The 14,014-nt window shown below is 39.1% G+C and overlaps 1 protein-coding gene across 11 annotated transcripts in view; it reads left to right on the top strand.

The window, feature by feature from the left end:
• Positions 1 to 14,014, top strand: part of LOC134818576 (protein kinase C-like 1B) — a 41,678-nt gene that overhangs the window by 17,505 nt on the left and 10,159 nt on the right. For 7 of the 11 annotated variants that reach the window (XM_063828200.1, XM_063828203.1, XM_063828198.1 and 4 more), the window contains exons 6-8: positions 1,328 to 1,401; positions 1,954 to 2,074; positions 10,258 to 10,390. In XM_063828200.1, coding sequence (XP_063684270.1) covers positions 1,328 to 1,401; positions 1,954 to 2,074; positions 10,258 to 10,390 — 328 coding nt within the window. The remainder of the gene's footprint in view (positions 1 to 1,327; positions 1,402 to 1,953; positions 2,075 to 10,257; positions 10,391 to 14,014) is intronic. The other 4 variants (XM_063828201.1, XM_063828204.1, XM_063828199.1 and 1 more) reach the window with 1 other exon arrangement.

The following is a 14,014-nucleotide window of genomic DNA, read 5'->3' as shown; positions in this document are numbered from 1 at the left end:
TAGTCCTCATGGTCGCCTGGTAACTGGGCTGTGTTTATGACTGCAGTCAGTCAAAGATTTGAACTGTGGATTAGTAAATATATGTCATTAAATCCAAGCAAACATTCTAAAAGACTTCTATAATTATAGTCAATAGTGTCCCCTAGACCGTAGGAAATGTAAAAATCTTAAGACGATGAGGTACCAAATTTACGTGAGTACTTGATTCTTTTCAATCCCAGTTTATTGCTGTCCTACAAATTTCTTTAATGCCAAATGTCGTCTAAAACACCCTGTTTCGCAAAAAATTTCCGGGGGGCTGCGCCCCCCTAGCCCCCGCCAAGGGGCTCCGCCCCTGGACCCCGTTGGGGGCTGCGCCCCCAGACCCCTGCCACAGCTTGATTGGACGCGCGGCTCGCTTCGCTCCTGGCTACGTCCCTGAATTATATACCAGAGCTGTGATTAGGGGAGCTGTAAATGGGGAGAGATAGTGTGAGAGAGAGAGAGAGAGAGAGAGAGAGAGAGAGAGAGAGAGAGAGAGAGAGAGAGAGAGAGAGAGAGAGAGAGAGAGAGAGAGAGAGAGAGAGAGAGAGAGAGAGAGAGAGAGAGAGAGAGAGAGAGAGAGAGAGAGTGAGACACTTTAGTACCACATTTGGAGTACAAAACCATCAATTAAACCACTTACCACCGGCCGATTTAGAAAAGCTTTGCTTATTGGCTTCGTCAGAGTTGTGTCTAAACTATACCGAAACCTCAGTCCCATAACTTTAACCATTTTCTTGATTAAGCCGCTCAGAAATTACACGCGCACGCACAGACAGACATTTTGGGATTATTAGTATAGATACAATGTATAATGTACCGTCACAATAGTGACTTTAAATATAGTGTGTAATATAGTAATATAATGTAGTTTGAGGAGTCCTCACTCTCCTCACGTCCGAAAATGGCGTTTCTCTTGTCGCTAATATAGTGCGCAACTGGTATTTGTTTTGAAACTTCCCGCCAGCCAGTCTGAGGTGACTCGCAGTCTGTCCTGATAATACGCTGGCAACCCTTGCGGGAAATTATCGGTTACCAGTGTTCACGACTTTTCTGGGATATAATTCCCGGAAAGAATTAAATATTGAATGCACGGCTAGCCTAGCGTAGTAGACATAATGGTCTTTAGTCCTGAAAATGTCTGCTGTGGTGGATCCCGGTCGAGATTATATGACATTAAACAATTTAATAATCATTTAAGTTGACATTTAATTATTTAATTGTCATTAAGGTTGACGATAGTTAAATAACAGGGTCGGAAACGTTACATAATATGTTACATAATATTACATCCAATATATTTCAGGTTAACGGGCACAAGTTCATGGCTCGCTACTTTCCACAACCAACATACTGCTCTCACTGCAGGGAGTTTATATGGTAGGTGGTAACCTAATGTGGTAACCTAATGTGGTTAGTGGTAATAGGTGGTAATAGGTGGTAACTTCACCGTGTCGGTGGTAACGTAATGTAGACGATATACACATGTATTTTGAAAGCTCCTGCAAATAAAACCCTTCGTATCATTTATATGTTTCAGTTAAAGTAAATACGTAATGTCTGGGATCCATGTTGGATAATATCTCCTCATTATTATCACTATTATCAATAATATACTGAAATATGAGTCTAGCGACAGCGACAGTAAATATTTACGTCAGTACTCAGTACACCCTGAGAACACTTCAAAGACTTTGATTGGGGCGTGTTAAATATCATCTTATATTTTAAATAAAATACAGCATTGTGGGAACCATACTGTTAAGAGAATGTAGACTCCACACAGTCCACATCGCATAGGTTTATTATATGGGAAATGTCTAAACTGATTTCTTTGATCAACACTTTGATATTATAAACCACAATTATTTACCTGATCAAATGTATTATGACGCAGGAGTGAGGGATCATCCTCACGTTTTATATTTCCAGGGGTGTAGTAGGGAAGCAGGGCTACCAGTGCCAAGTGTGCACGTGTGTGGTGCACAAGCGCTGTCACTCACACATTGTGAGCACATGCACGGGAATATCCGAGGCAACTGCCCTACCTGAGGTAAGTGTGGAATAATGCGGTTGTTGAGTTATACTCTTGTTCATTTTCACACATTTTCTCACATCACTCACAGTCAGCCGCTCTGACATGGTTAACCACCTTCCTTGTGTTGTTGGTAAATCATATGAGCGGGATATAAATACCTCATTTCATTTCAATCTAAAATATGAAAATCTGAGGCAACTGCCCTACCTGAGGTAAGTGTGGAATAATGTTGTTGTAATCTAAAATATGAAAATTTGTAGCATTAGAAATCATCAAGTTTTTGTGATTTCATTTTATTTATAAACAATATATATTTTAAATACCTGAAATATATCAATATTTGATTTATTTCAAAAACTTGGACAGAAATACGATATAAATTGTATACTGAGCTTGTCTGGTGCTCACCAATCACAAGTACCACATTATCTTTGTGCACATCAGAACCAGGAGGTGACCCGGATTGGCAATTTTGAGCTATCCCGGTCCCGATCCCGGTCAAATGCTGATTTATTTATTTATGATCCCGGTCCCGGTCCCGGTCCCGGTTAATTCGGGATTCTTGGTTCCCGTCCCGGTCCCGGTCCCGGACCCGGTCAATCACTCAAATTTGCCGGGATTTTGACCGGGATCTTTTACATAATTTCATTCACTGTGATTTTAAGTTTTTCCTTTCATTCATTTTGAATTTCATCTTTAAACATCCTTTGAGCCAAATACAACAATGTTTAAATTGCTAAACAAGTTTGAGTAATAAATTATGATCATGAATTAACCAGTAATCGACCGGAATTTCCGGTACCGGGAATCCCGGTACCGGGATTGGCAATTTTGAGCTATCCCGGTCCCGGTCCCGGTCAAGTCACATTTTTCATCCCGGTCCCGGTCCCGGTAAATTGATAATCTCAATTTTGAGCTATCCCGGTCCCGGTCCCGGTCAAGTCACATTTTGTATCCCGGTCCCGGTCCCGGTCAGGCCTGAAATCATGTCCCGGTCACCTCCTGATCAGAACTCATTTATCAACAGATGTCTCTGATCTGGATAACATGACCTGATGTGTAACGGCCTACGCCCTACACCTATATTAGGTCTTTATGGGCAGTAAAGCTTTAGTTAAGCTATCACATTCAAACTAACATAAATACTTATGAATTTGACGAGTGAAAAGTGTCGTGAGAAATTATAGATATGGGTATTATAATATGGTGCTATTTCCTTTATATGCACTACAATGAGTTGCACTCAACTTGAAGGAGCAAATTATAGAACAAATGAAACAAAGTTCAAATAGCAAGTTAAATATGCACTAAGATAAAAATTGTAGAAGTTTAAATCCTGTTTGAACCTTTGACTAGGAACTATCCTTTAGGATCTCCTTTTACCCTTGAACTTAGTCAACTTTGGGGTTTGGTGGCGATCACTTAACCACAATTATCGTTAAGCGTAGTAAGAAAATCAGCGTACTAAGAGAGTCGGCGGTTTCTCTACTCATTGTCTCACTCTCGACGTGTCTGCTCTGCCTCTTTATCACGTATTTAGTTTTCTGTGCTCCGTGCGCAGTATGTCAGTGTTATTTCCCTTGTAAACGAGATAATTCTTCTACTTGGTATAGTTGTGGACACAACAAGAAAATTGAGAATAATCTTGTGCGAGGGTAGGGACCCAGATGTCGTTTCTAACCCAAATAAACTTTAAGGAGGCTTCTCATCAGTAGCCGCACCTCCTTACTCGGTTTCTGAACTGGAATTCTATGGGCTTCCAGACGGCCAGACCGAGTATTACCACCCCATCCTTCTAGAGTTCATCACAAGTAGCACCCACCTTGAAGTTCTTTGACACCCAGACACACCCCATTGGCGAACAAACTTTGGATATAATCTTACATGCTCCCGAAGGAATCCCTGGTTTATGGTCTTTCTCATCGTCACCAGCACTTTCACTAGGTCACCAGCTCTTTCACTGAAGTCATCAGCCCTTTCACTGAAGTCATCAGATGTGACTCTGATCAACGGTTTAGTTGTGGACACAACAAGAAAATTGAGAATAATCTTGTGCGAGGGTAGGGACCCAGATGTCGTTTCTAACCCAAATAAACTTTGTGCTCCGTGCGCAGTATGTCAGTGTTATTTCCCTTGTAAACGAGATAATTCTTCTACTTGGTCAGTCTTTCCTGTGTTAATTGGTTAATTGGACCCAATCAATTTATTGTAATAAACGGCTTGAGAAGTGATTGACTTGATTTATGTAGATAACACGACAAATTATCAAAAAGCATAATTATCATGAACAATATATTAATATTCAGTTCATTGTCTTGTTAATTAATGATATTATGATACATATTCGAAGTAAATATGAAGATATTATGCATGCTCAATCAGTGTTATAATTGAATAATCTATTTAATGGCAACATTGCAGTTAAAATAATATTATGTCCCGGGACTGTTATCAGCAAAATAGCAATGGATACTTAGTATTACAGTGTAACGATTTAGAACAAACACTTACTATTTAGTACCTATATTTTAATTAATATTCGTAATAAGTAGCATTAAACATAAATTGGGGATGACACAACCTACTTCCAATGAATGATCGATTTCCAATATTTTCACCTTTAAAGTTTAATCATAAGATTGCTCTCAGAATTTAGCTTGTCTAGATAGATGAATGATGGTTAAACACTAGAAATTACCAATACGTTAATATTGAATTTTACCCGTAAATTTTGCCCGTAAATTTTGGGTTTTGGGTAAGGCATACAATATACAAAATAGCTACAAATATCATCTTGGTGATGTACAATTGTACAATATTGTTTTGGAATTGGACGTTTAGTAAATTACCACAATCCTGCACGGAGTAAATAATAAACAGTCAAATTGGTGGCTAGTGATAAAGAGCTGTATTTTGTTTTCTTCGGTTCACTCTCAGCGTTCTCTGGTGTGAAAAGAGATGGGGAATTATTAATCGAGGTAGAATGGCTCACTTCTTCAAATCTAGTGGAAAGCAAGATTTAATATTTTGATCTTAATACGACGACAGCTACTAATGATATTGCAATAAATTGTCGAAATAAATATGAAGATATTATACGTGTTCAATCAGTGTTATAATTGAATAATCTTTTTGCAACATTGCAGTTCATATAATATCATGTTCCGGAAGTGTTATCAGCAAAATAGCAATGAATACTTAGTATTTATAATTGGTGGTTAGCAAAATAGCAATGAATACTTAGTATTTATAATTGGTGGTTAAGATCTGTGATAATTACAATAGAGCTCCTCACGGTATTTCTACTCACAACGCTAGGAACTTTCAACTTTACTAAACGTATGTTTGCCGTAGAATCGATTAAAAGTGGTCCGGTCATGATTGGATTGATTTTCATGTTGATTGTTGATTGGTATGACCTATCGACAATTTCAAGCCAAAATCAGTGCACTAAAGTATTTAATACCTATATTTTCAATGCTGTTAAATACGTAGCGTTTCAAGCAAACGTATTTGTCGCCGAAAATTCGCGTATTTCGATTTCCACTGTGGAGTAAGAACGATTTTTTACAATAAATTTTGATCTGCGCGCGTATTTCGAACAAATTTTAGACGTATTCCGGACAAAATTTAACAGGGTCTAAATTTAATTTTTTTCGGGCTTATTGATTGGAAACTTCACGTATTCTTACGTATTTCTCTCGAACATTGAATACGCCGTATTTTAAGCCGATTTTTTGACGTATTTAACAACGATGTATATCTTAATCAAAATGAATTCTATACTTTTAAAAGTTTAAAATTTAATCATGAGATTGATCACTAAATTTAGCTCGTATAGATAGATGGTTAAACACTAGAAATTATTCATTACGTTAATATCGAATTTTCTGCGACAGTGCCGCCATAGTGCCACGAGAGTGCCGCCATAGTGCCGTCGGGATCCAGATGTGTGACCCGAATTTGAGACGTAAATTTTGAGTTTTGGAAATTCAATATACAAAATGATATCGATGGTGTACAATTGAACAATCGTCTTTTGTGTGGAGTTGGACGTTTAGTATATTATTTAAAGGTATGGAGTTATAAGGACTTGTATTTTATTATTGGTAGAATCTTCGATTCACTTTCAAAAAGAGATGGTCAATTATTAATCAAGGTAGAATGGTTTGCTGGGCTATTAACTTGGAATTTTGCTTCTTTTAGGGTAGAGTCTGGAAGTAAGATTTTATATTTCTATCTTAATAAGACCACGGCCTGCACAGCTCTCCCATTTGCTTAATTTTGAGACATTATATAATTAATAAATGTCTTAAGAATAAAATAAGCCTAATAAGTCACTCTGGTTTTAAAATGTTGAGACATTATATCATTAATTAATAAAGGTCTATTAAGACTAAGACAAGCCCACGTCACTCTAAGTTTAAAAGTTGGAATGAACCACAACGGTCCCATACCGCCTTGCGACTTACCTGCAAGTTGCAACCCACTAAAAACATAACGCTGTAAGCTCAGTCTAGATAATTGATTTGTGGCAGTGGCAGTCAAGTTAGTTCCTTTAAAGGTTTTACGTGTTTCCTTGGTTTGACAGCATCCTGACACTTACTACACCACCCCCACGTCCTCTCAACCATCTTTAATCCGACCAACTACTTACTTAACACCTGTAAACCTAGACAACAGGTCAAACTAGAGCTGTCACGTGACAAGATGTCGCTGGCAGGTGTCCAGGTGACAATGTATCAAGCTTGTTTAATAAGCTCTTGTTTAATAAGCTTAATTAGCTTAGTTTGCTAGCTTAGTTTGCTAGCTTAGTAAGCTATAATGGTACAGTCACTTACTTTCCACTGTGTAGATTAGTGGATAAACGCTAATAATAACGCTAGTAAATAATAAATAGTAATATTGTACACACATTGTAAAGTTACAAAAGTTCATCGAGTCATGCAAACTTGCGTCATAAGATGTTGTAGTGACGTCACTGACAGTTTGTCGTGACGTCACTGACAGTTTGTCGTGACGTCACTGACAGTTTATCGTAACATCAGGTCCCATCCTGCTGTCTTACACGTAATATTTCATTAACTAATTGCTAGATCTAGAGTGAAGATTTCACGTTAGTAGGCTTCTCATCAATATTTCTTTATTGCTCGTGCTATAGTGTATATTACATGAGAGTTATTAAATAGAGATGAAGCAGCGAGAGTGACTGCTGTTAGGAATTTGTATACAGTGTACCTATAATAGTACACATCATGATCAGTGTCGTATGTACACAGTGGAAATAAACAACACAAAAATGTATTTTCCTTGTCTAACACACGTGGTAATCAGAGAACCATGAGAAAATTAAAAATAATATTGTGTTTTTGAGTTCAAACCTCACTCGGATGACAGTTCCTTATTTTGTTTCCTCAACATTATGAGTACACTAAACGTTCAATCTTAGCTATCCTGTACCTGCTCCGATAATCGTAACCGATAATTCGTTTAGTAAAGTAACGAAGTAACGAAGTAAGTAAGTAAGTAAGTAAGTTACTGTTTATAACTATTTCCGGGAATTATATGCACTAAAACTCGTGGACACTGAGAGCTGATAATTTGCAGATTTTTCCAAGCGGAATCGTCAATAGTTATAATATAATAATACCTTGGCTAATGAGTGCTGAGCGCGATAATTCCCGACAGCTTGCTGGAGGGAACGCGCGGGCACGAAATTGCCAAGGTGTTATGTATTATAGTATACTATTACCATTTTTGCGACAGATAATCTGATATTATCTCTTTAACATTATTTAGTATTTTTTGATTTTATGAGACCAGTGTTTTGTTTTTAACTTTCTGTTCCGATGAGGAGAAAAAGTTTTATGAGGAGAGCCGCTCAGACATGGGCATCGTATTGTGTAAATCATTTAGTTATATTTTATACAATATCGCATAGTACCGGGGTAGTAAATACAGTGTTTCGTTTCGTTTAGATGAAGTCTGTTTTATCCGTATCGGTATAAAATTCACTAGATACATAAATTTTACCGAAAATTTTACTACGATACAGTAAAATGTAAAGCAAAATCTCTTAGACTATTAGCAGATTGATTAGTGGTTTTGTTTCTCTCTATTCTCACGTGAGTCAAGAAACAGAGTGTAGAACAAAAACTAGTAACATCAGACAATTTCATTTTAACCTTTGTTTATAAGCGTCAACTTACTTTTATACACATTAATTAATATCTTTTAGAATTTAGCTGTTAATATAGCCATATTTAATGTTAAAGTGAACATCAGGTGATCCGCCCTCGTGTCCACCCTTTTAGGAAAGTACCGCCCTTGTGTCTTACGCCCTCGTGTCCTCCACTCTTGTGTATACCGCCCTTGCGTCTTCCGCCCTCGTGTCCGGTTCCCAAGAAGCAGTATCAAGCCTCTTCTAGTAGTAGTGTGATAAAAAAGAGGCAGTTTACTTGGATGTGAGCTTAATGCTGTTGACATTGCTCTCTTGAGGAGGGTGCTGGAACTTTACCTTACAACCTTTCCGGAGATGGGCACCAGCATGTTAATGTTAACAGAAAAATGCCTAAAATTTGGGAAAATGCCGCCACCTAGGTGCACTTAATCACATCCTACATCACTTGCTACTAAAAGTAATCCTACATTAGTTGTATGCTACTATCGGGAGACGTAAAATACTCAAAACTCCGATATAACAACTCTATACTTGGAATGTATTATCAGCTTTAACATGACATGCTGGTATTCAGTAAGAAAGAGTAATGTGGTGACATAGTACTCCTTTTCAATTGTACTCCTTTTCAATTCACTTTTTATGATAATACAACTTATGCCTTTAACTTTAATGCCTTTTTTATTTAAGAACTTTCTGTAACACAAAACTAATACTGTCGAATCTCCCTTTGCGAGGTGGTGTTCTTTCGTCAGTACTACTATCACTGATTGAGTAACCAGAACTGTATACTTTCCTCAGAAATTGAAACATTCCTTTTATTACATTTTTACTAACAAAACCTGTAAACGAACCATTGCAAAAACCAAATGGTGCCTGATACATGGTGGTTCTATAGTGTATTAATTTCAAATATTGTACTCCGAAGAAATCGGATTTTTGCTTCATGGGCCAAGATGCACTGCGACCAACATGGGAATTGGGTGAAATTGGAATGATGGGCATTGTGCCAACAATATCACTGCTAGAAACACCTTTAATGTGGTTAGGTACAGAGAATAAAGATATGTATAAGGAGTGAACGAACCACCATGTATAACATGATGGCCCAGAATAAACGCTATGTGAATCCTCTGTAGATTAGAAAACAACTATTGCTGAACCAGGGTTGAAAGTGTTTGAAGGTCCGTAATAAGATCCGTATCATACTACTGTTACAGACTCAAAATATAAACACAATCTTACCGGAATTTCCACCTAGCATTTAATAAAACCCCTTACCCCACAGCAGGTTCCTCACCTAGCATTTAACAAAACCCCTTACCCCGCAGCAAGTTCCTCACCTAGCATTTAACAAAACCCCTTACCCCGCAGCAGGTTCCTCACCTAGCATTTAACAAAAACCCTTACCCCGCAGCAGGTTCCTCACCTACCATTTAACAAAACCCCTTACCCTGCATCAGGTTCCCCACCTAGCATTTAACAAAACCCCTTACCCCGCAGCAGGCTCCTCACTTAGCATTTAACAAAACCCCTTACCCCGCAGCAGGTTCCTCACTTAGCATTTAACAAAACCTCTTACCCCGCAGCAGGTTCCTCACCTAACATTTAACAAAACCCCTTACCCCGTAGCAGGTTCCTCACTTAGCATTTAACAAGACCCCTTACCCCGCAGCAGGTTCCTCACCTAGCATTTAACAAAAACCCCTTACCCCGCAGCAGGTTCCTCACCTACCATTTAACAAAACCCCTTACCCTGCATCAGGTTCCCCACCTAGCATTTAACAAATCCCCTTACCCCGCAGCAGGTTCCTCACCTAGCATTTAACGAAACCCCTTACCCCGCAGCAGGTTCCTCACCTAGCATTTAACAAAACCCCTTACCCCGCAGCAGGTTCCTCACCTAGCATTTAACAAAACCCCTTACCCCGCAGCAGGTTCCTCACCTAGCATTTAACAAAACCCCTTACCCCGCAGCAGGTTCCTCACCTAGCATTTAACAAAACCCCTTACCCCGCAGCAGGTTCCTGGCCAGCGGTTCAGTATCAACATTCCTCACCGCTTCTCAGTTTACAACTACAAGATCTTCACATTCTGTGACCACTGCGGGAGCTTACTGTATGGTCTGTTTAGACAGGGCGTTAAGTGCGAAGGTATGTTGTAGTTAAGAATTATTTTATTGGATATATTGTTGTTAAATTAATCTTATTTCGCCTCTAAAAAGTACTAAAACAGTATTTAGACTCGCGAGTCGCGTACATTAATTCAGTCAAGCAAAAATTTAAATTTTATGCCATTTATTAAAATCAAAATGAGGGCGAAACAATTTAATTCGATATTTAAAGGAACTTAGAAGCCTTATGCGTAGTATGGTTGTCACTTTTTAAATGATAACCATTGAAAATGAAATAACATCTGTTCGACATCTGTACGTCAACATCCTTTTTAACTTGTCAATATTTTGCCACCGCCAGTAACATATTATTCATATCGTTGTCAACGATTCGTTGACAATTTCATGATATTTTAAATTCAAATATGAATCTAAGTATAAAAGTGATAATTTGTGGCAGACTGCCAAGTGTCAATATTGTAAGAGGAGGTATAATGAGACTTAGTGGACAATATGTCGGATGTTTGCTATGTTACAAAATATCTTGGAACAGACATTGGTACATCAGTACATCACACCTACCCGCATTCTTTCCACTGAGAAATTATTGGTGTGATAGTAAGTAAATAGTTGATAGTCTCTTTGCGATCAATTATACAGGCGACCGATATGAAATCACCCTCACCCTCACCCTCACCCTCACCCTCACCCTCACCCTCACCCTCACCCTCACCCTCACCCTCACCCTCACCCTCACCCTCACCCTCACCCTCACCCTCACCCTCACCCTCACCCTCACCCTCACCCTCACCCTCACCCTCACCCTCACCCTCACCCTCCCCCTCACCCTCACCCTCACCCTCACCCTCACCCTCACCCTCACCCTCACCCTCACCCTCAACCTCACCCTCACCCTCACCCTCACCTCACCCTCACCCTCACCCTCACCCTCACTCTCACCCTCATCACCCTCACCTCCCATCACCCTCACCCTCACCCTCACCCTCACCCTCACCCTCACCCTCACCCTCAACCTCACCCTCACTCTCACCCTTACCATCACCCTCACCCTCACCCTCCCCATCACCCTCACCCTCACCCTCACAATCGCCCTCACCCTCACCCTCACCATCTCTCTCTCTCTCTCTCTCTCTCTCTCTCTCTCTCTCTCTCTCTCTCTCTCTCTCTCTCTCTCTCTCTCTCTCTCTCTCTCTCTCTCTCTCTCTCTCTCTCTCTCTCTCTCTCTCTTTCTCATGAGCTAGGCTGTCTAGCTGCCTTATTTGGCCTAATCGCTACCACTTGGTAAATTGTATACAGGTATATACATTAAGTAACAAGAATGATAGATGATATGTAAACTTGACGGCTGTACTGAAATTGTTCAGAAGTGATTGGATTAACAGCCCTGCCAGGTAGCAGGTAGCAGGTAGCAGGTACACAGTTAGATGTCAGAACGGGGTGTCAGGCTCAGTTTCACTCTGGTTCTTACGACTCAATGGTTACAGTGGCCTGCTAATACTGTCGCCGGTCGAGATGTTTTCGTTCAATGTCTTATAATGACAGTTGAAAGATTCTGTGAGTCATGTGAAAATCCCTAGCATTTCATTGGCTGACCCCAAGTCTCGTGACACTCCACTGTTCACTGATTGGGTGAGAAGGAAGAGTGCCTATTACTAAAATGTTTCCGGAGTGCCAGTACGTCCAATCTCAAATTTCAGACCTGTTCAAACCATCCTAGCTCTAAAACCTATTACCACATACCAGTTCAGAAACGCAGGTGCACTTAAAGTCTTGAATTTACACTTACAAAGTGCAATTCTTGGATTCCCAAGATAGTCCTTTCTCTGGAAGCTATGTTATTGTGTCAATAGATGATGATAGGCATGGTGTATTAATTGCAGTAGCTGGTACTATGATCACTATTGTCTGTCTAACAGTGTTTTGATACTTTATGTAAGATTTACTGAGAGCTAAAGGTTATCTGCTACTCTTGCAGAATGTTAAATTCTATACAAGTTAATATATGTACACTTTTATGAACCAGGGTCGCCTAATATTAATAAAATGAGAGTATATGCTGATGCCGGTTGGAACTACTTCATTAATTACGTCATCAGGCAGTCAAATTTCGTGATTTCAGTTCATTACTGATTACACTTAACAGTTAGCAACCAATTCATTTCTCAGACGAAAACCCATTTATTGATCATCGTAACTGTAACGTAATGGTTATAAACTCATAAACTAGCGATAAATGTGGATAAATCTTAAATATCTTTGGTCAGGCTGTAGCAGTATTTGAAGTCGTTGTTATATTCCAATTGTGACTGTAAAATTGAATAAAGTATCTACACATAAAGTTGATGTGGTTCAAATTTACAATATATTGTAAGATTAATTAGTGAGATTAGATTATATTATGGACAAAAGAAAATACTATAGAAAATTACTGATGAAGTTAGTTAAATCGAGGCGATGTTTTCTCAAAATTTGCGGCGGATTTGTGGTGGCCCCCATATTCTTGCCCCCATTTGTGGCGGGTTTTGACCCCATCCTATTTTTTCCGGCTTAGAGTGGCAAAATACATGATGGGGGCAAGATTCATATCCGCCACAAAATCTGAGAAAACACCCTATGGTTAAATCAAAGTCCCAATATTTCGAGTTGATGAATCCAGATTTTTGGAACATTTTTGGAACATTTTTGGAACATGTCCCAAAATTGTCCCAAAAGTGTCCCATGCATTTATTTGCCCTAATAAGCTCTGAATAGTGCCAAACATAATTGTAAATGATGGATATAGGTAAAAACTAGGCCTAAGAGCCATCAAAACTCAAATAACATTACCGAGGTTCATGGAATGAACGAAAATGAACAAAAATGAATATTGTCCTAAAAATGCTCAGAACGGTTTAAAATTGGTCGGAAAGTGTTTATATTGGTCCTGGGACCACTCAAACCAAGTTTGGGAATCACTGCATGTCTAGAACCGATGTTACCTATGTTCCAAAATGTTCCAATTTTGGGACAATAATCCTCCTGAGAATCCAGATTTTTGGATCATGGGCACATCGAAGTATTGGCTGTATTTAAGTGCTGGGAAGCCTCAATTCGGTTTTCTAAGATGGATATAGGTAAAAACTAGGCCTAAGAGCCATCAAAACTCAAATAACATTACCCAGGTTCATGGAATGAACGAAAATGAACAAAAATGAACATTGTCCTAAAAATGCTCAGAACGGTTTAAAATTGGTCGGAAAGTGTTTATATTGGTCCTGCGACCACTCAAACCAAGTTTGGGAATCACTGCATGTCTAGAACCGATGTTACCTATGTTCCAAAATGTTCCAATTTTGGGACAATAATCCTCCTGAGAATCCAGATTTTTGGAACATGGGCACATCGAAGTATTGGCTGTATTTAAGTGCTGGGAAGCCTCAATTCGGTTTTCTAAGATGGATATAGGTAAAAACTAGGCCTAAGAGCCATCAAAACTCAAATAACATTACCCAGGTTCATGGAATGAACGAAAATGAACAAAAATGAATATTGTCCTAAAAATGCTCAGAACGGTTTAAAATTGGTCGGAAAGTGTTTATATTGGTCCTGGACCACTCAAACCAAGTTTGGGAATCACTGCATGTCTAGAACCGATGTTACCTAT

Source organism: Bolinopsis microptera, chromosome 7 (genome assembly GCF_026151205.1).
Source record: "Bolinopsis microptera isolate Bmic1 chromosome 7, MBARI_Bmic_1.0, whole genome shotgun sequence".
In the NCBI taxonomy this organism is placed as follows: Eukaryota; Metazoa; Ctenophora; class Tentaculata; order Lobata; family Bolinopsidae; genus Bolinopsis; species Bolinopsis microptera.
This window is presented reverse-complemented; position numbering and strand designations above follow the sequence as displayed.